The sequence below is a fragment of the Nomia melanderi genome, chromosome 7 (genome assembly GCF_051020985.1).
Source record: "Nomia melanderi isolate GNS246 chromosome 7, iyNomMela1, whole genome shotgun sequence".
Taxonomy (NCBI): domain Eukaryota; kingdom Metazoa; phylum Arthropoda; class Insecta; order Hymenoptera; family Halictidae; genus Nomia; species Nomia melanderi.
Genome location: NC_135005.1, coordinates 11,736,787 through 11,763,239, shown reverse-complemented (window position 1 = coordinate 11,763,239; position 26,453 = coordinate 11,736,787). Strand labels below are relative to the sequence as shown.

General features: G+C 43.5%; 3 protein-coding genes across 18 annotated transcripts in view; 2 read left to right on the top strand and 1 right to left on the bottom strand.

Moving 5' to 3' along the window:
• Window positions 1–23: 23 nt before the first annotated feature.
• On the bottom strand, window positions 24–5,706 carry mtDNA-helicase (mitochondrial DNA helicase). 13 transcript variants are annotated; one of them, XM_076369359.1, is made up of 11 exons: window positions 5,515–5,652; window positions 5,040–5,183; window positions 4,424–4,801; window positions 4,239–4,316; window positions 2,333–4,011; window positions 2,024–2,256; window positions 1,269–1,953; window positions 948–1,192; window positions 777–877; window positions 499–718; window positions 24–412 (listed from the first exon to the last, which is right to left on the bottom strand). In XM_076369359.1, exons 5-11 carry the CDS (start codon window positions 2,577–2,579, stop codon window positions 263–265), a joined length of 1,881 nt encoding a protein of 626 aa, XP_076225474.1. In that variant the 5' UTR covers window positions 2,580–4,011; window positions 4,239–4,316; window positions 4,424–4,801; window positions 5,040–5,183; window positions 5,515–5,652; the 3' UTR covers window positions 24–262. The 13 variants fall into 13 exon arrangements, with proteins under 13 accessions (XP_076225474.1, XP_076225476.1, XP_076225471.1 ...); XM_076369361.1 differs by having other exon boundaries at window positions 4,424–4,767; window positions 5,105–5,183; XM_076369356.1 differs by having other exon boundaries at window positions 5,105–5,183; window positions 5,515–5,644.
• Window positions 5,689–7,754, top strand: LOC116430450 (uncharacterized). Of its 2 annotated transcripts, XM_031984614.2 has the most exons (6): window positions 5,689–5,859; window positions 6,018–6,283; window positions 6,343–6,440; window positions 6,504–6,651; window positions 6,783–6,885; window positions 7,457–7,754. In XM_031984614.2, the coding sequence occupies exons 1-5, from the start codon at window positions 5,830–5,832 to the stop codon at window positions 6,871–6,873; spliced, it is 633 nt and encodes a 210-aa protein (XP_031840474.1). In that variant the 5' UTR covers window positions 5,689–5,829; the 3' UTR covers window positions 6,874–6,885; window positions 7,457–7,754. The 2 variants fall into 2 exon arrangements, with proteins under 2 accessions (XP_031840474.1, XP_031840473.1); XM_031984613.2 differs by having other exon boundaries at window positions 6,783–7,754.
• A 3,141-nt stretch (window positions 7,755–10,895) lies between these two features.
• Window positions 10,896–26,453, top strand: part of LOC116430439 (uncharacterized) — a 42,341-nt gene continuing 26,783 nt past the window's right edge. For all 3 annotated transcript variants that reach the window (XM_031984594.2, XM_031984593.2, XM_031984595.2), the window contains exon 1: window positions 10,896–13,694. In XM_031984594.2, coding sequence (XP_031840454.2) covers window positions 13,269–13,694 — 426 coding nt within the window. In that variant the 5' untranslated portion in view covers window positions 10,896–13,268. The remainder of the gene's footprint in view (window positions 13,695–26,453) is intronic.

Below are 26,453 nucleotides of genomic sequence, written 5' to 3'. Positions count from 1 at the left end.
GATAGGAAAATTATAGTGTGCTTTATAAATTCATAGTTGTGAACAATTTTCGAAGAATTATAAAAATTCATATAACATATGTCAGAAATATGCATTTACTTACAAATAAACAATAAGTTACAAAATACAACTTTTATTTCACAATTAGTAAAAATTGTTAATGTTACGATATCGTCTTATAATGGTTTATAAAACATTTGATATATTTTTGTTTTTTGGTACCTTAAGTATTATTTGACTGTGCAAAATGTTTTTCTAACTACTACTCCTTCTCCTCTTCTTCCTCTTCTAATGATTTTTCTTTACTTGAATCACTGTCTTTCAATTTCATTTTTGATGAATAACTGAGACTAGATTTTACAAAATTTAATGTTACGATACCTAAATCACCACTGTATCTGTTTTTGGCCACCTAGATATATAAGTTTTCTTAATAATTAATTTCATATTGTATAAGGAATAATAAACTGGGAACACATTTCTCTGTCATATGCATACTTGTAAATATTTCTTGCCTCGGATACTATGCAATCTTTTGTCTTGAATGATAAGTATATTATCTGCTTCTTGACTCGCTTTAGCGCTCCCGAAAATTGATGAAGTTGTTAAATCATCTTCATTACGTTCTTTTCTTGGATGTATTATTACAGTTACATGACAATTGTATTTAGTAGCAAAATTTCTGAATTTTGAAATTATGTCATCCTGCTTCAAAAATCTACAAAATGATGGTATTATTTTATGTATAAGTTTATTTCATATGCCCATTTTAATACCTGTCAAAATTTTTGCAGTCATATGATGTTCCCATCATGAATTGAACATTGTCAATTATTAAGTGACCTATATCATGGACATAAGTTGCGTGTTCAACTGTCTGCAAGAAAGATATTGTTTTCTATTTTGTTATATATACAACTAAATGATGTAATGCTGCATATACCTACATCCATTACAACTTTAATACTTTGTTGACCATGGAACGTCATAAAATAGATAGGCAACTTTTCAAAGCTATCTGCATATGCATCAAATTTTTCAAGATTTACATCTAAAGGTACTCCTACCATTTGTTGTAACATAGTTTTTGCTAATCGTGCATTTCTTATTTCAAAACTGCCCCATAAGGTGTTAACACCTTGCATTGCTAAATCCAATGAATACTCGCTCACAAATGTTGTCTTGCCACATCCTGACAAAAAGAAATAGTATTTAAAAATTTTATTATGATATTTTATTGAAAAACCTCAATGCTAACATTGTATTACCTGTTGGCCCAGTTAAAATTGTAAATTCTCCTCTCCTGTGGCCTTTCAGTATCTTATTTAAAGCTGGGAATCTTTTCCATTTCACACCTTGTACCTTGTCAATATTTTGTAGATCGCTCAACACTTCTTCCCTTAATTCTTGAAAAGTAGTTATACTTTTATGCCACACAGACTGAGCATTCTGAAGAATATCTTTTAAATTGTAACCCATTTTGGCCGCTAAACTTGGTTGAGGCTGTAAATCCGTTGGTCTTACAAAAAAACATCGTTTTTCATTTAACTTTCTTGCAAACTGTTTAGCAGTGTACCAACTTGTTTCATCATTTCCAAACCATAAAATCAACTTTTTGAAAGGTTCCATGTATGGTAATAACTGTTGAGGTAGACTTTGTAAATTGTATGGAAGACATATAATTACATTTGCTGACTTCTGTGATACCAGGGCTAATAAATCCTCTAATGTTCCTACAACCACAGCTACATTATCACTTCTACTGCTGCCTTGTTTGTATTTAATACAACCACTAACTCCAGAAACTGGAATTGTTTGCACTTCTCTTGAGTGTGGTGAAAAGGACTTATACCCAACAATAGAATTATCTAGACCTACTAAAGGAAAATGTAATAGTTCAGATGCTTCTTCATATATACAATTTAATTGATTCATATCATCTTGTAAGATTTTCTAGAAAAAAAAATTAAATTAAAATTTTTCACATAATTAGAAGATTAAATATTCTATTTCATTTCTTTACCGGAAATGAAAAATTTGTAAGCAGATTTTCATATTCCTTTGCAGTTAAATCTATAATTCTACGGCAGTTTGTTTTCAAATTTTTCCAATCGGTATTAAAAATTTTTTCTACTTTTACATTTTCTGCCAGCATATTAAATTCTTTTAGATGTTCATTTGATTTTTCTATTGACAGAAGTTTCTCTAATGTATCCCAAGAGCCAATGTGTTTACGTTTATCACACAGAAAAAAGCCTAAAACTACTTGTATTAATTTTATGTGCTAATGTAAAATTATTCCTATAGTGTTTATATTAAAAATAACATATACCTGTTGTTTTATTTATATAAATTTTTGAGCCACTTTTTACATTGTTGCATATGGGACAATCCAGTGTAACACATGTATGTCCGTCTACTATGTGTAAACATCTTTGTTTAAAGAATTGTTTTAAATTTAAAATGGATGTATTAGGTGTAAAATTGCTACGGTCCTCATGGAAGTAACGTTTTCCACTGAAACTTTTAATTTGGTGCTTTCCATTTTGAATACAGACACGTGCAAATAATGTTAACATTTCGAAATACAAAAGTATTTAGTAACTTAAAGTATTTATAGTAAGAAATTGTAATAATAACATTATCAATTCTGTTTTTATTACTTCTAAATAAATGACAAATGTTACAAATTTATAAATCACGGTTGATACATATTTGTATACTTTACAATAGATTATATAAATTTCAAAACACAGTATAAAGTCAAAATTTCTATGAACATTTTTGGTGCTTTCCTTACATACAGGTAACTTTCTGTTTTGTTTCATTTACACTTGTTATTTCTTGATTTGCACTTATATTTTATTATTTATCACCTCGTATGCAATATTGTTTATATGTAAAAAGTATTTTTTCTAAGTAATGTTTATTGCACGACACGTGCAATATACACCACAAGTTTTACTACACGTGCTTTCTTAAACAAGCAGAGACATCTCGAGGAAGAATAACATTCTTTATTTTCTTAACGCTTTTATCGATAGTGTATAGTCTATAGAAAAACTCTGAGAAAAACAGAACTTCTGTTGAAACTTTTGATATTTGTATATCCGAATTCGATGAGTTTGAAGCAGAATTTCGAGCCAGTTTTTTTACAAACAATGTCTCTTATTTTCTACGTCCCAATAAAGAAGCGTAGACTGCATGTACAGAATCGCCAATTTCGATATGTTAAGTAAATTGTACAGACATATTATCATAAACGCATATGTACCACTGGAAATTGATACCTACTTAAAAATAAGTGAAATTCCGTTTCCGTAAGAGTTGCTTTATAGAAAGTGTGTAAATTCAATTAAAGCTGTTTTAAACATTCTATAATTTTAATCTTTGCCTTTGAAATGTAAATAATTGTTATGTAAATATTGAATTTAACGTTGACGATGGAAATGCATACTCCGTACATCACTGTAAAGAGTTTTACCTATTTTATTTCATCTAAACTTAAATCAATTCGTTGAATTACACAAATTTATTTACTATATTTCATTAGTTTGAAGAAAAATGGAAACATCAGCTTAATATTTATTATATAGGTTTATATTATAATGACATTTCAAGTATATGTGTGTTACTTATAAATATTTATTTATTGAATATTATAGTACGTATTACAATATCATCTTACTATAATGAAATAAATATATTTTTAATTTAAAAGTTAATGCTTAGTTCCAAAAAATATGTAATTATATTTTTACATGTCTGTTCATTTTATTTTTCAATTACCGTCAAATAATTCATTTGATTATTTGTAATTTTATAATGTAAAATGTATACGTGAAGTAATAATTTCAGGAATGTAAATTATAAACTTTGATTGTGTTATATGTATATTGATATAATGCAGTTGACTGTATAATATACAAAACGATGCAGTTGCATTAATTTTCATTTTAAGATCCTTAGTTCTTTTTTGGTGGATTGTAGAAGGAAATTTTAACATCTTGCCTATGGAAAAAATAAAATAGCAACAAAGAAATATTTAAATATTCATTTTAATGATCTATAAATAGTTTTAATTTTTCATATTAAAACAAACATTAGTAAGTAACAATTATATTATTCTTATTTAATGTTATGCTTGAGAAATTGTAGTTGTATTCTCTTTCTACACCACTTAACAGTATCATTAAATCGGAATTTATAGTTTTATGAAAGAATTCTTTTTATATTACCTTTCTGTAACGTCATCGTTTGTATCATTTGCATCTGTTAAAATACCAATTTCATATACCACTGCTTTTATAACGTATCTGTAGTAACAAAAATTGATTTATATTAGTTAATTACTATTCAATGAATATATTATACTTCATAAATACTTTGGTGTAATAATTTTAATACTATAAAATTTTCTTACAAGTTATCATCGGTCGAATCATTCATTGAAGTATGCATTGTTGTTTCAATTGTTGTATTATTATCTGCACTGGACACAGGTAATGTTACACTTAATTGCACAAATATATACAATAGTAATAATATCGAGTAAAATACTCGAGAGACTTTAAAATCTTGTTCGATTTCACTGTTACACAACATTTTCAACAGTACTTCCTATTTCCATGTGGCTACTTTTATAGCAGGCTGGTGCTGCTTCATTAGCATCATTTCTTCTTTTTAACTTGTAGGTGTAACATATGTTGTTACATGCATTTTCATCTTGTTCATAAGTGAGAATGGAAAATTTGCAAGAGGCAAGTTCTAGTAAACAATATATGTTGAACATTTTAAGAACCTATGTAAAAACATGAAGGAAATAAAAGTTATGTATTTAATAATCAGGAAGATATAAGTTTCAAGAAGATTATGAGGAAAATGTTGAAAACTTTTAAATTGTTGTACAATTTAGAGACATTAAATTGAAACTAATTTTATAAGTAAGCATGAAGAAATATTGAAATACTATGTTGCAGTCTAATTATAACATCTTTAAATGTTTATGGTAAGTTAATAATATTGAGAATATTATTCACGTAGATAAATGGGATAAAATAGGAAAAATAATATTTTGCATGCGAGATGCAATAAGCTTCCTTACTTATTAAGTTAACACATAGGTGAGAATAAACTTCTGCATAAGTCACACATACATGTATATAACTGAATTATGCAAACACCTGGAATACTATTTTTAAATTACTATGAAATATAAGTAAATATTGTACACTCTAAGGTTTTTAATGAAGATCATAATGAGTGAAGATTATATGCAAGTTTATGTAATTAACAACTAATAATTAATAACATAATTTTAATCCCACATATTTTAGTTCTTGGCTATTGAATTTATATATTTACTTGAGTTTTACCAAATTTAATTTTCTCTATGTAACACAGACTTAATGATGTTATTGTTTATTCTTATTTAATGAGCAGCAAGTTAATAATTATTGAAATTTATGCAATTTATATAAATATATATTTACTATTGGAAATAATACTGCATACTTTTATGTAGTTACTGTTACGATAGTTTCATTTCGATATTACTTCTGTCCTTTCAATTATATATTTTATTCAAGTGAAAATAATATCTGAGAATGCATAAACATATTGTACTTGTAGTATGTAAATAAATAATTTGCAATATGTACTCAAGTGATGTTTATTTTGGAATTTCACCACGAATAGAAATAGTTCCTGATACATACGTTAGAGGTGTTATTGTTGCAGCGTCGGATACCATATTTACAGTACCTAACTTCTCATGTTTGTATTTAATGGTGGTTAAATTATAGGTATAATTTGCTGGTAATTTTCAACATGCGAACTTATAAAAGGGATGGAAATGAGGTAAATTATTGTAATTAAATCTAATAGTACTTGGGTACAATTATTTTCTAATTGAAACGAGAATGATAGCAGTGACAATATATATTATATATAATATTATAGCATATTATAGTAATAATTGTTTAACATTAGGTTTATAAGTGACTGTTATGTTGTAGCATCCAATATCAGAGGAATCCAGAAAAGCTTTTGTTAATTGTATGAATACCGAAGCTTATAAGGCTGGCCTTCCTGTAGGCATAATATCTGCATTTATGGCCAATGTATTTATTCGTGGTAATACACCAACTGTAAGGGCGATATTTACAGCCACAAGTGGGTTCTTTGGATATATTATTGGAAGATTTTCATATGCACCTACTTGTATCGCAAAATATGTGCCCGAAGTGAATCTTAAAGAAGATGAAACAAACTTAATGGAGAGGTAATATATATTTCTAAATGTCTGACAGTTGTTAACTTTAATAAGGTAATATAATTTAGACACAGAAGAGCATATGAAACTGCAAGTGAATCTGAGACTCCTTGGATAGAACAAGAACTAACATCAAATGATTATTATACAAATATAGATGATAATAGTAAGTTTATAAAATAATATAAAAATTAAAAAGTTTTATAATTGTTACAAATGTTCCTACTAGGTGTATTACAAGGGAATCAATTTGACGATATTAATAATGATATTGATATCGATGACAAACCTATTAACTTAAAACCACAGAAACGAAGTGTGACTTATGATGATTTAAGAAGCCAACACAGAGCATCGCTTTATGCAAGACAGAACAGGTATGAATTAATTAGAAATTCACAAGAAAGAACAAGAATTTATTCAAACTTAAGGCAATTAATTACAAACATTTTATGGTATTCAATTTTATTGGATACAATTAAATTTGTAATTATACTTCCATGGATAGAACAAGATCGAAGTCATTTCAAGATGAAGAATTACAGGATGATGCTGCAACTTTGAAAACTGAAAGCACAGAAGGAAATATATGGTTTTAAAGTAAACTGCATGTGCGTGTTACTTATAGATACTTCTAGTATTTGTATATTATCTATACACAGATATATCATATTACAAATAATGAATGAAAACTACAATGTTTCTTAAGTGCAGTAATGTATTTATTATTTGTTAATGTATATAATACTCTGCTTTGATTTCTTTTGCTCAATCGTGTACTGTTTGTTTAGAATTAGTAGAATAATGAATCGATTTGCAAATGAAGCACACAAGATGCAATATTTTTAAGAACAGTAAACAAAAATATGTAAATAAATTGGTAACACATATAGAGGTGTAGAGGTATATTTTTAAAGGTGTATACCAAAATAAAAATATTTACAGGATATGTACTTGAAAACGAGGAAATAAGACATTAACAAAATTACATACGACATGGACGTACAATCTTTCATAAGACTGCTGCAAATGTTAGGTGCCATTTCGGCATCGCATAAACATGACTAACAGAATTTCACTTCTCTTTCATAAAACAAAGATTCCCGATACAAGTATCTTTCCGATACTTATACGTTGATAGCTGAATAATTGTATGATAACAGATTTTTTCTTTTGTCACAGATTCTTTTATTGGCAATTGGCATTGGTTATATTTGAATGAAAATTTGTATACATGTGCTTGCGGTTTCTAATGCGTCTTAGTTTTTGACGCATGATCGTCACGAAACAGATTATACAGTTTTTTAATTTATTTTTCTCAAAAACATCTCGCGTTAAACTGCTCGCCTCTCAGAAATTCTTCAGTTTGTTGTACACGTAAAATATACGATTTTCTTTATTTCCGTGACGTTATGTGATACGTATGTTAATAGGTATAATTGAGATTGTATAATGGTAAATATAACAATGTAAAAAGAGATGGGTTGAGTTTGTAGTTTGAAAAAAGAAAACCACAATTTCGTTTCACGTGTGTTTGCCGTTATAACAATTCCTTTGTGTCCTTTTCTAACATCTCTAATTAGAGATAATCAGTTTGGGACGCTAAATACATATATCGATCGTTAACCATCAAATGCAATAGATTGATTTTCTATTACAATTTGTATGTTAGTTTGGTATTAACTCAAAACTGTGTTCTCCTCGTCCTTGTAATTTTGTGGATAATTTGGATAGGAATACAGTGATTAATTTTAATCCATAGTAGATCATTGAAAATTATCTGATCCGAATGATAAATGATACATTCTGGAACATACATAATTATATCGCGCGATTGTCAAATATCTGTAGGAATTCCAAATCATTTTGGATTTTAGTTAAGATTAACACGTTCACTACCAGCGCTTATTTCTGTGACGGTCTCCTTAATTCTAATATTTTCTGCAATCCAATAAATCTTCTAAACAAAATATTAAAAAAATGAAACTGAAATGAGTCATTGAGTTCCTAAATATAATGTCGTAATTTATAATTTCTAGTAACAATATCCATAGAATTAATTTCATTTTCATTATATAAAATATAGGATTATAGCCGTAACAAATATGTGACACTGGTAGCGAACGTGTATTTTATATAACCCAAATAGAATGGACGCGCGCGTAATGAATTTAAGTATTTCCGGTTGCAGGCGAAGGAGGAATCTTTCGATGTGACTTTGAAAGCGAATCTTATGTTTATATTTCATAATTCAGGACTTTTCTCGTCCGGAAGTAGGACCTACAAGGCGCTTCGTAATTCCAAGTTCGAAAGATGCGCCGAAAGAGCAAAATTGGAAGGTAGAAGCGGCTTTATAGTTGGTCGTTGTCGGTTCGTTAGCCGGGATTCTTTACCGCGGATTTGCGCAGCGAGGAACCGCGTGCAACCAACCATTGGCTATCGAAGGCGACCAATGAGCAAGTACTTCCATTCATGAGTTACGCTGCTTCCGTTCTCATAATGGGGGACTCCCTCTGATGTAACTCAAATTCAAAGTAAATATTGTCTACGTATATTTAACGGTATTCCCACGATTTCGTGAGGTGCCGTTTAATAAACGTTATTTGCCCCACCGTGATTCGAGAAGTTAAAAAGACCATTAAACCAGTAAGAAATGAAGACGTTCCCACAGGCAACGTCGTTGAAAATGATTGAAATGCTTTCTTTAACTTATTTTCTTTCGAGAAAAAATTGTACAATGATTGATCAAGATCGTTTTAGCTTTCAAAGTCAAGCCAGGAGACACTGATTTGATTTTATTCGGTGCTTCGGAGATCGTGGATCTGTTTTTAGAGCAACGTCCGACGCGTATTTATCTCCTGTTAAATGAAATAAATTTGGTGGAGGGCTACGAAAGGGTTGAAATTAGGACGCGTAGGACTCGTATAGAATATAATACGTAGAGTCGTAGCAGAGACAAACTAAGGGACGAGTCGTGTTTGGGTTAGGTCGGATCAGAGATCCCCGGTGAGATCGTCGCGTTACGATTCTCTCGTTTGCTTAAATGATCGCGCGTAGAAAGGAGAGTCATGCAGGTGCAGGTCATGTGAAATATTTGCACTTTGTCGTAATTTGCGTAATCCGTTGCATATATAATAAATCCGCAGAGCTAAAGCGCCATGATAGAAAATCGTTTCACAATCTAAAGAGAAAGGGAATCTCTGCATTGTGGGAGGGGAGAGATTTGAGATGCTTGTTGCCGCGTGCATTATTACCTAGGTACCAAAGTACGTGTACTTATACACGAACAAATACACCGCGATTCTTTCCATCTGAAATTCGAGGAGAATCGCGATTGAATTCGTTCACCGCCTCGTTTTGCATACTTTCGTTCGGGCGAAAACGTTATCTAAAGTATTGACTTTTGGGAACAGAGGACGCGAGCGTTTACTCCGAGGCGTCCAAAGGAATTTTCTTCGTTTCTATCTTGTAGCGTTTTAATCGTCGATTTGTCAGCTATCGAATTCGCGAGTAGGATCGTTAACTTACCGACTACTTGAACAGTTCCCGATCGGACAGGGGCGATTCGTGCGACCAGCAAAAAGAATCGTTGCGTCGCGCTATCCGACAACGGCGAACGAACAGAGAACTAACACGTACTAGAATTATACGTATGCAAGTAAATACAAGTAAATGCAAGTAAATACACGTGAATACGCGTTAATACAAATGCGTCCAGATAGGTGTATACACGTATAAACGTTAATCGCATCGGGATGACGTCAGGCGAGCGTTGGCGTAATGGCTATGACCGTTCCCGTTGTCCAAGAGGAAGATCGAGAGAAGAAAATCTTGCGGACGAGACGAAGATGGAAGCTCCTAGTTACGGGCAAAACGGGACTCGAACGTATAAAACGAATAAAACGGAAAGAACAGACGAAACGAATAGAAGGTATAGAAAAAGGGACAAAAGGAAAACGAAAGGATGACATCCTATTTCCATGTAGTAGTTATAATCTTACGTTTCGGACTGAGATCGTTTTATCGGTATCTTACAAAATACTTATATACATAGAAAATTGTTTTGAACTAGATGAACAGCGACGGATAAAACGAGGTGTATTCCAGATGAAAAGGGGAGAGGGTCCACCGGAGGGTTCGGAATTCGACGTGTCTCGCGTCGAAAGTCAAGGAAAATAGGACTGATGGGAAACATGGCAAAGTCAGCGGTAGGAGGCTAACAGATCCTCGTCGATTTTTCACCGATAATCGTGCTCCTTAGGCACTTATTTAGTTGCAGGGTCGTATTCGAAGACGAACGGAGAACGAGAACGAGCAGTTCTTTAAGAATACCGACGAGAGAACGGAAGCATGGAGAAAGAAAGAGAGGATGTATGAATTCAGAAAGTGGGGGGCGGTGCGCAAGGTACATATATACCTATTTACCTGCGTTTGAGACGTTACCAGGAAGAACGAAGAGGTGGCGACGTAGAGAGGGAGCGTGTCGCACCGCGTCTCAGCGCGTCTCAGCGCGTCGTCGCGGCGCTACGAAAAGGGCACGAGGCGGAAGAGAGAAGGAAGAAAGGTGGGGGGGTTAAAGCTGGTGGGTGGGGAGGGGGCAGGGATGGTGAGAGAACGGCAAGAGAACGAGACGGGGGCGTGCTTGATGGCCGCCTAGACTGCTCGGATCGGTCGCGCCCGGGGCGTGAGCCAGCCAGAAGCACGAGCCACGAGTGTAGATACCAGGTTGGAGGAACGAAGAGGGAAGGAGGCAGACGAATACGGTTGGAACGAAACGGCCGATCAGAAGGGAGGGAGACGGAGAGAGTGAAAGAGTGAAAAGAGCACCGATCGCGGAGGGCTGCGTTCACCGGGCAGTTACTCCGGAACCGTTGCCTTGACGACACGTGTTCACGCATGCGCGTATGCGATACCGGCTGCACCGCTATCTCGTCACGAGCACCAGTTGCGTTCGCCACCCTCGCGAACCGTTTACCACTACCACCGCCTTTTCTCCACCTCTACCGGCGTTTCTTCTTCTCTATTACCATTTCTCGTTGACACCTTCGTCGTCATCGTCGCCGTTGACGACGCTGCCGCCTGCTACCACCACCACCACCACCACCACTACCATTCGCTACCGCTACCACTACCACCGGCGTTCGGTACCATCGTCCTTGTCGTCGTTGCCGCTTCTCCGTCGGTACATTGGAGCCTCCCCCTGTGAATCGAATACAGCGTCGCCTCGCGCTGCTTCCCCACGGATAGCAGGAAGATAGCAGGGGTTAAAGACGGTGGGTGGGACGGAATGATAGAGAAACAGGGAGAGGGAAAGAGGGGCAAAGGAAAAGAGAAAGGGAAAGGGAAAGAGAAAGAGAGAGAAAAAGTGTGAGTGAGGGTAGGAGGGAGGAAGGGAGGGTGGAAACAAAGGTGTCGATCGGAAAAGAAGCAGAATCCGCGTCAACGGGAGCACGCGTTGTCATCGGTGAGAACGTTGCTAGTACACGGCGGATCTATTAGCACCGGCCGATGAGCGTTCGCGCAATTTTCATTTTTGCCGCTGCTACCACCACCGCTATCCACGTCGCCATCTCCATATCCACATCCACATCTACATTCACGTCCACCCCCGAACATCCCCACCTCTGTGTTCGCCACCACGTCCATTTCCTCCTCCCGCTGTTCGTTCTCCCTCTTCTGCGTTACCACGTTCTCCACCTCTTCTTCTTTCTCCCGTGCGTTTCAAGATTCGCGTATCGCGAGCAAGAGTGTACGGTTGTCACGCGTCGAAGGTGCCGGCGATAAGGCGCGACCGTATCGCCGTTGGCTCGTCGATTGACCGGTATCGACGGCGTTTTTACATTTTCACGTTTCCACTGGTTCCCTTGCCACAGGTCTTCTGGAACGGAGCGAAGAACCGGCGCTCGCGACTCCCGGGATTCCGTTTGTCGGCCGAGAATCGGAAACTTTTACGTAGATTGACTGGATCCCCGACGTCGAGTCGACGAGTTGCTTCGTTCCGGACGAATCCGATTTTGTGTTGGCGCGAAGCCGATCGGTTCTGTGTGTGTGTATGTTTGTGTGTGTGCTTGCACGCGCGCTTTCGCGCGTTCCACGGTACGGTGGTGAAATTCGAAGAGCTTGGTTCGCGAAGTAACACCGAGGACATTCAGCTCGCAGAACACGCACCGTGACAATATTCTGTGTTGTAAGGTTACCAACGCTATGCGTACGACTCTCGGTACCCTGGACACCTATCGACGACGATGCTTGTCGAGCCAAGCGACCTGACTCGACATCCTGACTTTCTTTACGATTACAGGCGCGCCGATCGATGAGTTCGTTCTCATTCGAGAAAACAGAGAGAGACGACGGAGAGCACACGGCGAAGTCTAAATGCTGATCGTTTCCGGCACGCGTTAACCGAAACCGAAGGAAGCTTCCGGAGGAGGAAGCGAGAAAGGAACCGATGGGAATCGAAACGTGAAAATGGAATTCGATCGTGATACGCGAACCGGTGACACGACATCCTCTGTGCGCGCGGCATTCGTTCTCCGTTTTCGATTGAAATAGGCGCACCGAATGTACGTTGTTCCGACGCGTAACCAAGAACCGAAGGCAAGTGATGGAAAACCAGTGGCGGTGATAAACATCCAAGTATTGACGAGGTATCGACACGACGATCGTTTCCGACATCGCCTCGTCGCCTCCGGAACGAGAGGCACACCTGGGAAAATGAATTGTCGCTTCGCTTCTCAGAGGAGTTGCATGATCCGCTTTTTCGCCGGGAAAAACGAGATCGATTCAACGGTGTGACGTTGTGTATTCCCAACCGGTACCTCCGCGCGATATTTAAACGGCGCAACAGAATCTTCGCGGAGTATGATCGCGGAAGAGTTGACGATTTCATCGAGACATTGAGTCGTTCGAGCAACGCGCGTAGTAGCAACGAGAAGAGGGTGGCAATTGCAGGACGCAAGGCGATCCAAAGGGGTGCACTGAGTTCTCAGATTGGATGGTTCCGCGGGGGCTAACCCTTGAGAGGTCGATTTGGGAGCAGCCAGAGTTGGAGCCGGAGCTGGAGCCGGAGCTGGAGCTGGAGCTGGAACTGGAGCTGGGGCTGGAGCTGGAGCAGCAACGTTTCTACGATTCTCCGCCACCACGGATGGACGTGAGCGTGTGCTGCCTGCCCGCTAGTGCCGGCTCGGGGGCCCAGCACCCTCATCCAGCGAGTTTGCCCCCCGGTGGACAACCGACGATTCAACCACCCTATCAGTATGCCGATCAGATAGTTCCGGATCGGGGTCAGCCCGACGGATTGCCGGTACTCGGCTGTACCGGTCAAGACAACTGGCAGCAGATCTCGTCCGCTACAAGCGTCGCCGGTGCTGTCACCGCTAGTACAACTACCTACATCGATTACTCTTGGCTGCAGATGCAGGTGAGCATGTTATTCGTTTGCCGAGTAAATCGTCACAACCGACGTCGTTCGATTTTCGCGTTGTCGGGCAATCACGATCTTTCGTCGAGGCGTGTACCGCAATGAATTCGTTACCGATGCAATTATGTTTCCTCGCTCCTTAGAAATGTACGGTTTGCTCGCTTGGAAAAAGGTCTCCGAGATAACGTATCGATTCCAGGGAAACGGTGGATCGTAAAATAATAGAGCAAAGTAATAATGCCCATTACTATTATCTCGCTTCGAGCGATCGTTCTTCCTTTCTAGACGCAGCGGCGTTTCCACGCTAAGCCGTGTGTTGACAGGGCAAATATTCTTTGATACGCCGTCCGTCTGGGACACGCGTCGCACGCCTTTCCACCTTGCCGAGAAACTTGAACGACGCGCACACCTCTCTCTCTCTCTCTCTCCTTTTCTTTCTCTTTCTCTTTCTCTCTTGCTCGATCGTCGATGCCTATGCAGCTACACCACTTTTCTCGCTGTAATCTGTATTCTTTCCAGTTGTCTTCAGAGAGATAATTTCGCTTTGCGCCTCTTAACCGTGTCGCATCGTTCGCCGTTGTTTACACGCGCGTTTGCGGCATCGATAAATAGATATCATCGAAACTAAATCGAATTCGACGGGGCTAAGGAAAGACATTTGTCTATTCCAGCGAAATTGGCTGTTAACCACACATTACAAAGCTAACAGTGTTAATGTCTACATACTTAAGTACACATATGTACAGTATGTAGGTGCTTACGCTATAAATATCTCGTAGCTCATTTCCGTTATAGTCTGTCGGTCTGAGATCGTTTTCATCGAGAACCTAGTGAAACAGAAATCCCCCAACATTCTAGGGAGTCCCGAAGAATTTTTATCGTCGCGCGGCGATCGCCGGCAACGCCGAGACGCGCGACGAATTCATTTTATGGTTGAACCTAACGAATACGTTTGTTCGTTCATCCTCCGAAACATCGATCCGAGTAATTCTCGTGAAACCCGATTAGCGCCGATCCAATATTAGTAATTGAAATTCCGAAGCTCCCAGTTTTTCTAATCCTATCGATGAAATGCGATCTCGATGTCGGCTTTCGCGGAGGCGTTTCGTTTTCGTGCATGAGGCATTGGCACGGTTTTTTCTACAATGACGAATATAGATATCGTGTCTATAATGTGAAACCGGTTTTTTGACACCGTTACCATTATAATGGCTCAGCGTAAGCAAAATTCTGCCGGATGACGCCTGAACGGCGGTCGACTATAGTAACGGCGATCCGTGCGATTGACACGATCGTTGCTAACGATTTCGCTGCCTCGGTGTGTGTGTGTGTACGTTCGTTGACGCGAAATCCCGCTTCGAGCAACGAATTCCGATATTTCGCGGCGTGCCTCCGTTTCAAGGGAATCAAAGGGGATTCTCGCGCAGTCCGAAATTGGAGAAAGCGCACGAGGCAAACCCGGTGGAAGCGTTCACCCTCTTCTAGTCGAGAGGATGGTCGGCCGCGGGCGCAGGGAATGGCATCGAATCGCTAATTAGCCGTTACCTGAATGCAATCTAAACGCATTGTGACGCGCGTAAGATAATAAGCGGACGGAAATCCACGATTATCGTGGCTAGGCAGAAAGGGCATCCCGACGACCACCGGACGAACCATTTCCACGGTTCACCGCCCTTCGCTTCGGTTCTGCGTATGATTACCGCTCCACCGATTATTTCGTTCGACGCTCGACGCTCGATCGAAGAACAAACGTAATTAACATTAGAACCGAAGATTGCCGAGTTAAAACACGAGGACGCTATTGTTTGTACGAAGGGAAACTCTCTCACGCGTTTAACATTACCGGGCCGATTATCGTCCGCCCGTATTTTCTCGTTCACGGACCCCTAGCAGCGCTCGCTATCCCGGAAAGCAAACCTCTCGAATCGATAATTTTCCTTCGTAAATATCCTCCCTCACCGATTAATCTTTTATGAGGCAACACGGGGTATTTTCGAAGATTCTGTTGTTGTTATTCGCATTATCCGCGCAATACGCATCCAGCCGGTTCATCGATACAGTGTTCGTTGCTCGTTGCAATGACTCACGAGAAACAGCGAGTCAGCGGCGAGTCAGAGGCGGCTGGTTTAGGTGGGTGGATGGTGTTGCTCGTCGCAGTTGTTCGCGTTCAGCGCGTATAACGATCGGGCAATTCATTTTCCAATCATTGAAGTTCGACGATTGCGGTACGGCTTTCACGAATTTCGGACCGATGCGACAGAATCGCGTGAATCGATCTCTGCCGGGCCGATCAACGAACTACTACATTTGCCTCGATGGCGATCGGTAATTAATTAGATAGGGAACGGGATCGCGGTTTAGCGAAATTTAACGTACCCGAGTTTCCTCGGCGGTATAATCGTGTAGGTGGCTTTTGCCTCGCAGCGAGCATACTCGTACCGGGATTCGGCTTCGGCAACTCCGTTTCGTTGTCGTTACGTTTAGTCGGACTGCACCGAACCAATGTTACGGACAATTTACTCGCGAAATTAGTTACAAAACGTTCGACCTATCTACCCATCACAGCCACTTCCTCTTCCTTCACGTTAAATAGATGGACGGCCATTAAACGCCGAGAGTGGAGGAAGAGTTATTGTTCACGGATTGCCATAATAGATTCCAACGTGCCGGTCGTATCGTTTTGCGATTTCTGTTCGCGTTCGCGTTCGCGACAGATTTACATCCTCGCTTATTGTTCGAATCTCATATCTTCTGCCTACCTGTCTTTTCCGATATTCCGGTTAAACGTAACTCGTAGCGAAATTTCGAATTAGCCTTACATACGATCGGTAACCGGTTCCGACGATCCATTTCGATTCCAACAAGCACGATTTCTCCCTCGCAGGCAGTCGTTTAAACATTGTTTCGACTAGGACCCGGTCACGGGTCATGATCCCCAGGAAACAGATATGATGCGCGTCGCGAAGCGTGAAAAGCTTCAGCGCACCCAACGATTACGTTTAAATATACGCGGACATATTTCTACGTAAAGGACACATCTGTAACTGTAACGTTTCACATCCTTCACTTACAAGATTTATTCCTTCGAGTGCTAAACAATCTCTAGAACAGTGTTTCAGGCAATTTGATTTTTAAGGGGCGCAGTTTGAAATTTGAAATGTCACTTCGTATATTTCACAATATTTAAGCACGTAAACAAAATAGTAAAATATTATAATAAATATCATAATATAATATTAAAAATTACATATATACATATGTTACATAGGGCGGCGTAAGAATTTTAGAAAGGCTCAGGTGGGGCCACAGAAAAGGTTGGGAAACATTGCTCTAGAACTTACGAAGATCGTTACCGTATAATAACGATCAACGATTAATTTCTACAAATTTATAACGAGCTCCGTAAAAATATTCTTCATCGATCGGTGTAAATAGCGGAATCGTTTGCGCGAAGTCAAACCGTCGACCAAATGAACGCGGCAATGCGATTTCCGTGCAGGAAGCGTATCGGTAGCCGAAAGAAGGCGTTCGGGAGGCGAGGGCAGAAGGTCGAATACGACTGTTCGACTCCTCGACTCGTGTGTAGTGAAAATATGTAGTATTAAAGCCGGCGGACAGCGTTACGAGTCGACTGGTCTTCTCTCCGTGGCGAGGAGTTACGGGTTCCAGGCTACTGGAGGGTACGGACGGTCCGCCAGTTGCCTGCCAGCCGGCGCAATTGCACCGCAATTGCGGCGCAACTACGGCGCAACTACGACGCAACTACGGCGCACCGACCACGTGGAAAACGAATATAAACTCTGGACACCGTTACTCGTTCGACATACGGTCTCGCCATTCAGTCCTTGGAAGCTGCGCGGAACGATTTTTCGTTTCTCGACGGCTATCGACGGTGCGTAGGTTAATCATCCGCTAATGATAGTCGATCGCTCGCTCGCTCGCTCGCTCGCAGCCAATTACAGATTTCATCCGATGAATCACGAAAACGTACATCACCGAGGTTCGTAAAAGGGTTTTCGGAGTTGCGCGAAACTCTTGCGACAGAGGGCAGAAAAATTAGCAACCCGAAAAGACCAGACAATCCTTTCCGGCTAATGAGACTGTCGTTCCGACAGGAAATTACTCGGGCAGGTTTATTGTGTACTGACCTCCATCCGCGCGCGCGCGTGCGCTTGGGCGGAGGTGTATATTTGCGAATGCCGGCTTCGTGCAGTTCGAAAGACAGTTACAAATGACATTTCATGTAAATTACAATGGGCTTAATATGAATAAATAATCAACGAATACGCTCCGGCAGTTCGGTAGCGAGATAAAACTCGGCACACGAGCGAACCGGTTTTCATTTTTCGCGGTAGAGCCGACTCGGATCGTGGCGATTTTTCTGCGGAGATTAATCGGCCGTGCAGAAGTTAAACGAGAAAATTGGAATATGCGACGCGGCGTCTGACCGTTACGGACGCGATAAGGGTGTTTCGTAGAAGTGGGCACCGGAGAGGAGGGAACTTCGTGGCATCGCATACTTAATGTCTGCGAAGAGGTGCTTTGTAGCCAGCACGGAAGTCTCGGCTGTGTAACGCATTAGCATTACGAGCTAATACCGAGGACGGATTGTAAAGCATCGGTATATCTGTTGTAATAACTGTGAAGCGCCTTTACGCTTTTCATACTAATGACACTGGATTTTAACGACTTCTCGTGTTCGCGAGACTTCCGAAGGTTCGAGCGCCGGTTCTTTTCGTGACGGTCTATCGCGAGGATTGTTATCGTAACGGGGTCATTTGTGTTGTTCGACGTAGAAACTTTGACGGTGATTCCCTCTTTTCTGGGTCTCGATCGGCCGAGCTTTTCCGATGATTCGGTTAGCGGCCGATGATCGGCGCGTCGCTCCTCGCGGAAGGAGAGAATCGAGTAGTCGAAAGAGATGCGAATCCTTTTCGATTGGGCGGAGGCTTGTCGGTTGCCCGCCGTTCCTCTGGCGCTCTTCTCCGAAGTACCGTTACGCTTACGGCGCCCCAGGCCCCGAGGTCCCTTCTTTCCTACTTTTCTCCTTGTCTCCTTTTCTCCTTTTCTCCTTTTCTTCTTTCTCTCCTCCTTTCATTCGTAACCTTCTTTCCTTCGATCGTTCGTTCGTTCTCGCTCGTTCTCGAGTGCGCGACATGTCTGCTCGCCTTGATTCGTCTTATCATCCACCGCCTTTCATCGACGGCGATCGGATAAATTTTGATTCGCCGTTTCCGCACGAATCGTTTCATATCCAGAAGGCACTCGTCGTGAACGGGCGCTTCGCGGTAAGGAACGTCGATGGTGGACGAACATTCGTGAAACTAAGTCGGTTTATCAATAACGCGCGATACGAATCGGGCGTGGTTCGATGATCTCGCCGAAGACTGGTCGACCGATGGAATCCGTCGATGCCGACGTTACCTTTACGATTCGTAAAGGGTAGCGCGCGCTCGAGCAGGGGCTACAGCTTTGTTTACGTTTCATTCCCACGAATCAAAGTTCAAAGATCCGATCGAGGCGTATCGCGGTTGTCGTTGAACGGCTGATTTATAGCGAGCAGTCTTTGGGCTACTTTCTCGAGTCGTTGGTTACGTAAAGGTGGAAGGCCCTCCGGAGATTTCGCGCAGCTTCCTTTTTATGATTTTATCGTCGTTTTCGTAAGCCCGCCAGAAGAAAATGTTTGGGCAACTTTCGACGACGAGGCGGGGACGAATCGCGGACGCTCGACTGGAATTGGAATTTTTGCGAGGAGTCGCCCGAGCGAGTAGAGTTTCGAGTCGTGGAACGAAGGGGACTCGGAATCGCGCAGACGGGCGGTGGTTGCAGCGGCGCGCGAGCGCGTTTCGCAGTGGGGACGAGAGAGACGAACAGACGGAGAGACGGAGAGACGGCGAGACGTGGAGAGGACGAGACGATGGGAGGTTCGAAGAGGGAGAGAGACTGAGGCAGGATGATGAGTCCGGCTGGAATCCTCTCTGAACGTTGACCTACGGTACCGAAGATCAGGGAAATTTATATCTGCAGCGGCGTGTGCACGCATGGCATCGCATGGCATCGCATCGCATCGCATCGCATCGCATCGCATCGCATCGCATCGCTTCGCATCGCATCGCATCGCATCGCATCGCATCGCATCGCATCGTATCGCATCGTATCGCATCGGCCTCGCCTAGCCTTGCATCGGCTAACGTTGAATCGGTAGTAACCGATCGACCCAACACCGTTACGAAATATGACGTGTACACTATACACGTTTAAGCGATTCTCAGCCTCAGCGGCATGGTTTCTAACGTCTTTTTCCCTTAATCGACACGCGCGCACTTCGAAAATTCGAAGATCTTCCCTCGCCTCTACGTTAAAAGCACCGCGGCTTGCAGGAAGACCATCGAGCGGCAACTGACTTTTAAGATGCGTACCGACACGCGTTCTACGTGTCCCTCGTCCGCGTAGCAATCGTGTCAGCAATGTCGAGGACCGTGAAACGCATGTAAATTCTCCTGCTCGTAGAGCCAAAGTACCGAAGTCGTTGTAACGCGGATCGACCAATTTTTCCTTCGGTCGTCCTCGACGGTTTTCGAATATTCCGTGTTTCCCGTTTCGTAGGTGGTTCACGTTGTTCGCGATAGATCCGCGAATCGGATTGAACGGAAGCAAAGTCGAAATTCGTTCTGTCCAATGATGAAGCGTTCGGAGACCGTCCGAGAACGATCCGTTCCCCAGGATCTTTTGTTACCCGGGAAACACGAGGAAACAGGAATGCAACGAACGATGAATATAGTCGAGAGCGAAAACGGACGAGACGTTGGGCTCTCGCGGTGATTTTCGAAGACGCCTTTCGAGCGTATTGCGCAAGGATGCAAACGCGGATATAGGTCAAGAAACAAGATTGGTATCTGCGAAGCATAAACCGCGACTCGAAGCGGTGCGAGCTGCACCGCCGCTCGGAGAGAGCACGGGCCTCCCGCGATTCCGTACCGTTCCATCACCGATGCTCGTTCCGCTCGCTCTTCGCCGTTCTTCGTTCTTCGTCCTTCGTTTGCGTAGCTTTCCTTCTTCCACCATCTCCTATCCTTTCTCCTTTCCTCGATCTCGGTCTCTGGAAGCACTTGAAAGTTCAAGTTGTTTGCATTTCGACCGGTTGAAAATGCACCGAAATCGCTCCGAACCTCGTCGTCGGTTTTTCACAATTTCAGCCGTGTCGCGAACGATTTCGAAAGGAGAGCACGACATCGTTGTTCCGCGTTCGTCGCGATGCCGTGCACCGAACGATCTCATTATTATCGATGTTCTCAGCGGCGCGGCTCCGAGCCATTTAGAGTAGAAGGAGATTTTTCCCGCTCGAGACCGAACACTTTTCGGTGGACTACGGCAACTCGTAGCCGATCGCGACCCCTTTGATCTTTTCCAGCGCCGGCACCGCTTTCAGCCAGATCCGTACCATTTTCATGGAAAGTGTGTTACGGATTAAAGATTGCTCGATAGCTCTGATTGCAACAGACGATCGATGTTACGTAAAGGAAAGCCACCCGGTAAAGTTCTCGCTCGTAAATTATTACGCGTTCCGGTTGTAACGGTCACGGCCTAATCGAGCAGCTTATATTATTTCGGCTCGTCTCTCGTCTTCGAACGAAGCGTCTTCGTCGCCTCTGTTCGCAATTTCAGACGACAGCCACTTCTTTCGATCGACGACTAAGAGATTCGAGTGGCGCGGGGCAAGCAAATTTGCCGACTTCTTTCCCAAAATTCAGCGGAAAATCGTACTCGACGCGCAAAGTTGCGCAACCGATTGCGAACTCACTCTGAGCGAATCGATTCACAGATTAGTCGTGTTTGGTTCGATAAGGTTTCGGCGATTTCTCGGAAACCTTATATCTCCGAACGAAGGAAGTGTCGAGTGGACGCGCGTTTGGGGGATTCCGCGTTGATCGGATCGGCAACGGGACGGGGAGAGACGGGGCGACGCGAAGGATGTGAGAACGGTACCCGCAGAGCAAATCGAACCGGTGTTTGCACGCGCTTCCCGTTTTTTTTTTCGGCGCGATCCGTATTTGAGTTTCGATGACGACGTCCGCGAGTCTTTGACGCCGATACGGCGGTTCGCGCGGCGTTATCTCGTTTCGCGAGTACTTCGTCCGTTTGCATTCTTCTTCCCACGGTTCGAGACGCAGCCGATCGATGCATGGTATGCGGTATCTTCGATTCTATTTACCGGCGTCGTCCCGTTCCAGTTTCCGTGGCCCGTTCCCGCGTCGACACGACGAAACCGATCGAATCCCGGGGAAAGATCGATTTCGTTACGAAACAAACGGCCGAACGGTCGATCCTCGACGAAAGAGAATGCGACAGGGGGTGGGCTACGTGATTTACGAACCACCCATATACCCGTACGCGTGCGCGCCGATGTGTCCGTGTATCTATGTACGCGGCGGTATGTTTGCTTCTCAAGTCCCCGTCGGCGAACGTCTTATCACCGGCAAACACGTAATATATCCCCGTGAAAGATACGAGAGCGCGTCTCGGTGCAGGTTATACCGTACCACCGGCCAATGTCACATTGAGATTAGACTGTTTGCAATTACATATTTTTCGTATTTACCCGGATTATTCTTTTCGTCGTTATCGGGAGTCATCGTCAAAATCGATCGGCAACGACGAGGTCTCGCCGTTACGTAACCGGTTGCCTACAAATCCTTAAGGGATGCTCGTCTACGGAACAATCTGCAGAACGATCTACAGAACCATCTGTAGAATCGAGAGGCTCTTACCGCGCGAACTTTTAACCGTGGTAAATCGCGATTGAACGGTTAGATCGGACGATGCAATGCGAACAGGGTGAACAGGTTGAAGATGAGGCGGGCGAGATAAAGAGCAGAAGCGAAACGGTCAAAAGGGAAACCACCGTTCGATCACGAACGAAGGAATCGAAAGGAAGTGTCGGCGCATTCGAGATCGGCAATTACGACAAATCGAATACGAACGTGTTCGGGCGGCATTGAAATCGAGAATGTCGTCTGGTCGTGGCCGGTCGTTTTCACTGTCGCCGACAGCGCGCCACCTTCGGTAAAATCCACCTCCAAGCCGAAAGAACGCGTTCGCCGTTCGCCGTTCGCTGCACGCCGCGCGCCGCGCGCCGCTCGCCGTTGTCCGCTGTCCGCTGTCCGCTCGTCGACACCATCGTCGTCACTGTCACCGTCGATCCATTGGATTGTTCTGGGAGCGAGTCTTTAGAACGCGGACTCCGCTAACTTGTCGTGTCAAGGTTGATGACTACGGTACGAGTGCCTGTAATAACCATCTATCTGGCTCGTACGAGCTGGCCGGTCGTATGGGTTGCTCCCATACGCGTGTACTTCGCGAATCGCGAGTCACGGGGTCGGTAGGAGTATAATCGAATGATAAAAGAAAAGGATTGGCGCTGCCGTTGCCGTTGGAAAACGGAACTTCGGCAGGCGATTAGGTTCCCGCGGCTCGTGAATGTCAGCGAAAAGTAAACGTCCTTGCTTTTTGGAATTCCATCGGGTCGCGCGCAGGCATTCTACCGCGTTCGACGACTGTTCTTCGACGTTTCGTTTCGACCGTTTCCGCGTATCTCGAGAACAAACTCGTTTTCGAGTCTGAAACGAGGGAATCGGCAGGGAACAGAAGCGAAGCTCGCGGAAACGGTGAAACGGAAACTGCGCTCGATGGTTTCCGTTTTACGGAGTGAACTCTTTAATCGTCGAACGAGATTAACGAATCGATCGATCGGCGAGTGGCACGAAGCTGCGAGAAAAAGCGCGACGAATCCTCGGGGCTCGACGATAATAACGATAATTCGGCTCGCATTCTTATCCGAGCACGGCGAAAGTCGGATATTCCTGTGCTCGCCGACGCTTACACTCGATCGATTTCAAGGTCGTGATTTGTAAGAAGGACACGAGCACGAGAGATACCACGTCTACGGAACCGAATATCGCCCGTGAATATTCACCGGCCCGATCGGATCCGGTCGAGAGCCGGAGTTGCCTCGAACGTTCGAAAGATTCCTCCACCTTAGGAGAAAGTCGCGACTTGCTTCGTTTTCGTCGGGCCAGCTTTTGAGACGGAAGACTCGACCGAGGCCCGGTAGAAATTCGGTTTCGCGGAACGTTCCGCTCGCGTTTCGTATTCCTCGGAGAGACGTTTGTATTCGCTCGCCGAGCAAACCGCGAACACGTGGCTTGCTTGACGCGTCGCGATCCGACCAATGGAAAGCGCGATTAATCGCAACTTCGGGTGGGCTACGTGCAGCCGATTCGTGGAGGCCCGAGTTTCACAGGAATGACCGTTAACTCTTTGCCCTACGACCTATTTTTCAGCTATGATCGACGCAAGTACTTTACCACTGATGATTTAGTGAAAAGAGAGGCAAGTTTCAGGTATATTCTATGCCTACGTTTGCTCTAAACCATAATAATTCATAATAAAAGAGTAATATTCATATTGTATTCATAAGCATTCAGTAATATTTACGTTCGTTAAATTCTGTTTAAAATCTTCACGAGTCTCGCGCGTTATTGCAAGTGAAGGGGTTAAAAGAAGTGCTCGCCGATCGAAATTCGCTCGGTATCGCGGCGCGTCGGGATAATCTGTCGCGAAATTTCCGATTCTGATTTCAACGCTATCGGGTTCCCCAAGATAATAAACCTAATGCCGTTGTTTACTTAAGTTTGTCAGCCTGTTAGACCAGACGTTTAATATCTCCCACCTTGATTGCTCGAGTCCGAGTCCGTATCTGGAGCGTATCTGAAAAATCGGTTACCTCCGACGATCGTAAATCACCCTGTCGATAAATCGTCATGAAATATGCCTCGCCTAAATTTATCCGCGAATCGTCGCCGAGTCGCTTTTAGGCCTGCCCGTGGCCTTGCGCACGCCTCGAATCGGAACAGAACTCCGAGCGGAGCTGGAACCGTGCGACCGAGGGGACAAATTCGATGCGAGCGATCGATTTCAATAACGTTCGTTAAACGGCGAACTCGTGGAACGGCTACGGCGACGGGTTGACGCGTGTGCCGAGATCCGCGCGCTGTCACTTTCATTGCCATCCACATGTCTTTACGCGATAATTGCGATCGGGTTAGCGAGTCCTGGGAGGAAATCGTTCGTAACGCGGTTGGTTGTCGGTCGCAAACCAAGGTAACGCGGCGCGATGCAAAATACCGACAATGAGTAAAAGAGTCATCCGCCGTTCCGTTAATCCGTGAGAAAACGCGCGAGTTTTTTCCAGCAATCTTGGCATAGATACGCGTGTACTCCCATTGCGACGCTTTTCCGTCGAGCTCTTTTCAAGCTTGGAGCCTCGCTGTTCGCTGCAGCGACCTCCTTCCCTACGCGCCGCTAAATTACTAATGAGCTCGTATCGGACGCTCATCTGACGTTCATCCGACGTCTACACTGCTATAAGCAGACGAATCACGTTTAGCGACCCCAGGCCAGACATACGGAAGCGAAAAGTTCGCGCGGAGCATTCTATAGGGATACCTCTGTGAAACGAGTTTCGCTTCCCTGCTCGGGGAAATTGAAAATCAGCGACAAAGCGAAAGCTTCAACCAAGAAACTCGAGGCTCGTTTTTCGAGGCGTCCGCGTTTCTGATCGTTTTGCCCGGACGGCCGTGCTGCCGGTGAATTTACAACAACGCGTATAAACGGGCACGAGCACGACCGCGAGCACGCAGGTGAGCCCTCGTGTCATAGGTAGCCGTGTCCGTGTGGAGGTCCGCGACGCGACTACGTCGCCGGTTCCTACGGTACCTATACGCTACACACCGAGAGGCCGAGGGAACACTTGGAAGAGGCGAGCGTACGTGTCAGGTACACGCGTACGTGTTCGTTATACAACTTTTCCAGCAGTCACGGAGGCGTAGAGGTGAGCCGGTGGCTTGTGGACGACGGAAAGTGGGGGAACAGAATGCGGAATAGCCTAGAATGTGATGCGAGCGTTCTCCATGGCTCTCCTTGCTCTTTCTCTCTTCCTCCCTCAACCGCAACCTCACCTTCCATCTCCTCCTTCTCCTCCTCCTCCGCCTCCCGTGCCGCGTTCCTTCTCTCTCTCCATTTCCGTTTCTTTGTCGCGTCGATGTATCTTTCTTTAGGCTGTCGTTTGCTCGACCTGCTCTCTTTCGTTTCTTTGCTCGTTTTCCTTTCTTTTCCCCGTTTCTTCTCGCCCCCCCCCCCTCGCCGTCTCTTCCCCTTTTATTCCTCTTTCTTACCCTGGATCTTTAACACCTCCTTTTCTCTGATTACGCTGCGCGAGAGGCATTACGCGCGTCGAACCGCTGGAAATGTCGACGGATGCCCCGAGAAATTAGGTAGGGGTGAACGGTTACCATCGTTTCCCCGTTATTCCCTTGTTTCGTCCGGCTATGTCGCCGCGATATTCGCGACGGGGGAATCACTGAAATTTCATGGCATGCGAGTCAGTTGCTCACTCCACGAGGAACGTTCTCGGAGACGATCGATGCGTCAACGAATATTTCAGGGACAGGAGCAATTTGCATCGTGGATGCCTCAAGCTTTAACCTGTACGGACGAATCGCTGGCTAATCCACAGACACGGCGCTCGATCGTCGTCTTGGGAAAAGGAGTCCCTTTCCAAGAAGGAAGATGACCACGAGAGTATCGAGATCTCCGTTGGAGAGGCTGGATTCGAGGGGCGAACGAATGGCCCACCCGCCAGGATCTAGTTGAAAGGAGGAAACGCCGAGATCGTCGGAGGAAGATTTTCCGAAACCGGGG

Excerpts from the sequence above, each read along its gene's own strand:
- LOC116430450 (XM_031984614.2), top strand. The coding sequence starts at position 5,830 with ATGCGAACTTATAAAAGGGATGGAAATGAG. Across the intron at positions 5,860-6,017 it reads ATAAAAGGGATGGAAATGAG|CATCCAATATCAGAGGAATC; the intron begins GTAAATTATTGT and ends GTTATGTTGTAG. Across the intron at positions 6,652-6,782 it reads CTTTATGCAAGACAGAACAG|AACAAGATCGAAGTCATTTC; the intron begins GTATGAATTAAT and ends TTCCATGGATAG.
- mtDNA-helicase (XM_076369360.1), bottom strand. The coding sequence starts at position 2,579 with ATGTTAACATTATTTGCACGTGTCTGTATTCAAAATGGAAAGCACCAA. Across the intron at positions 1,954-2,023 it reads TTACAAATTTTTCATTTCCG|AAAATCTTACAAGATGATAT; the intron begins GTAAAGAAATGA and ends TTTTTTTTCTAG. Across the intron at positions 1,193-1,268 it reads AATTTTAACTGGGCCAACAG|GATGTGGCAAGACAACATTT; the intron begins GTAATACAATGT and ends TCTTTTTGTCAG.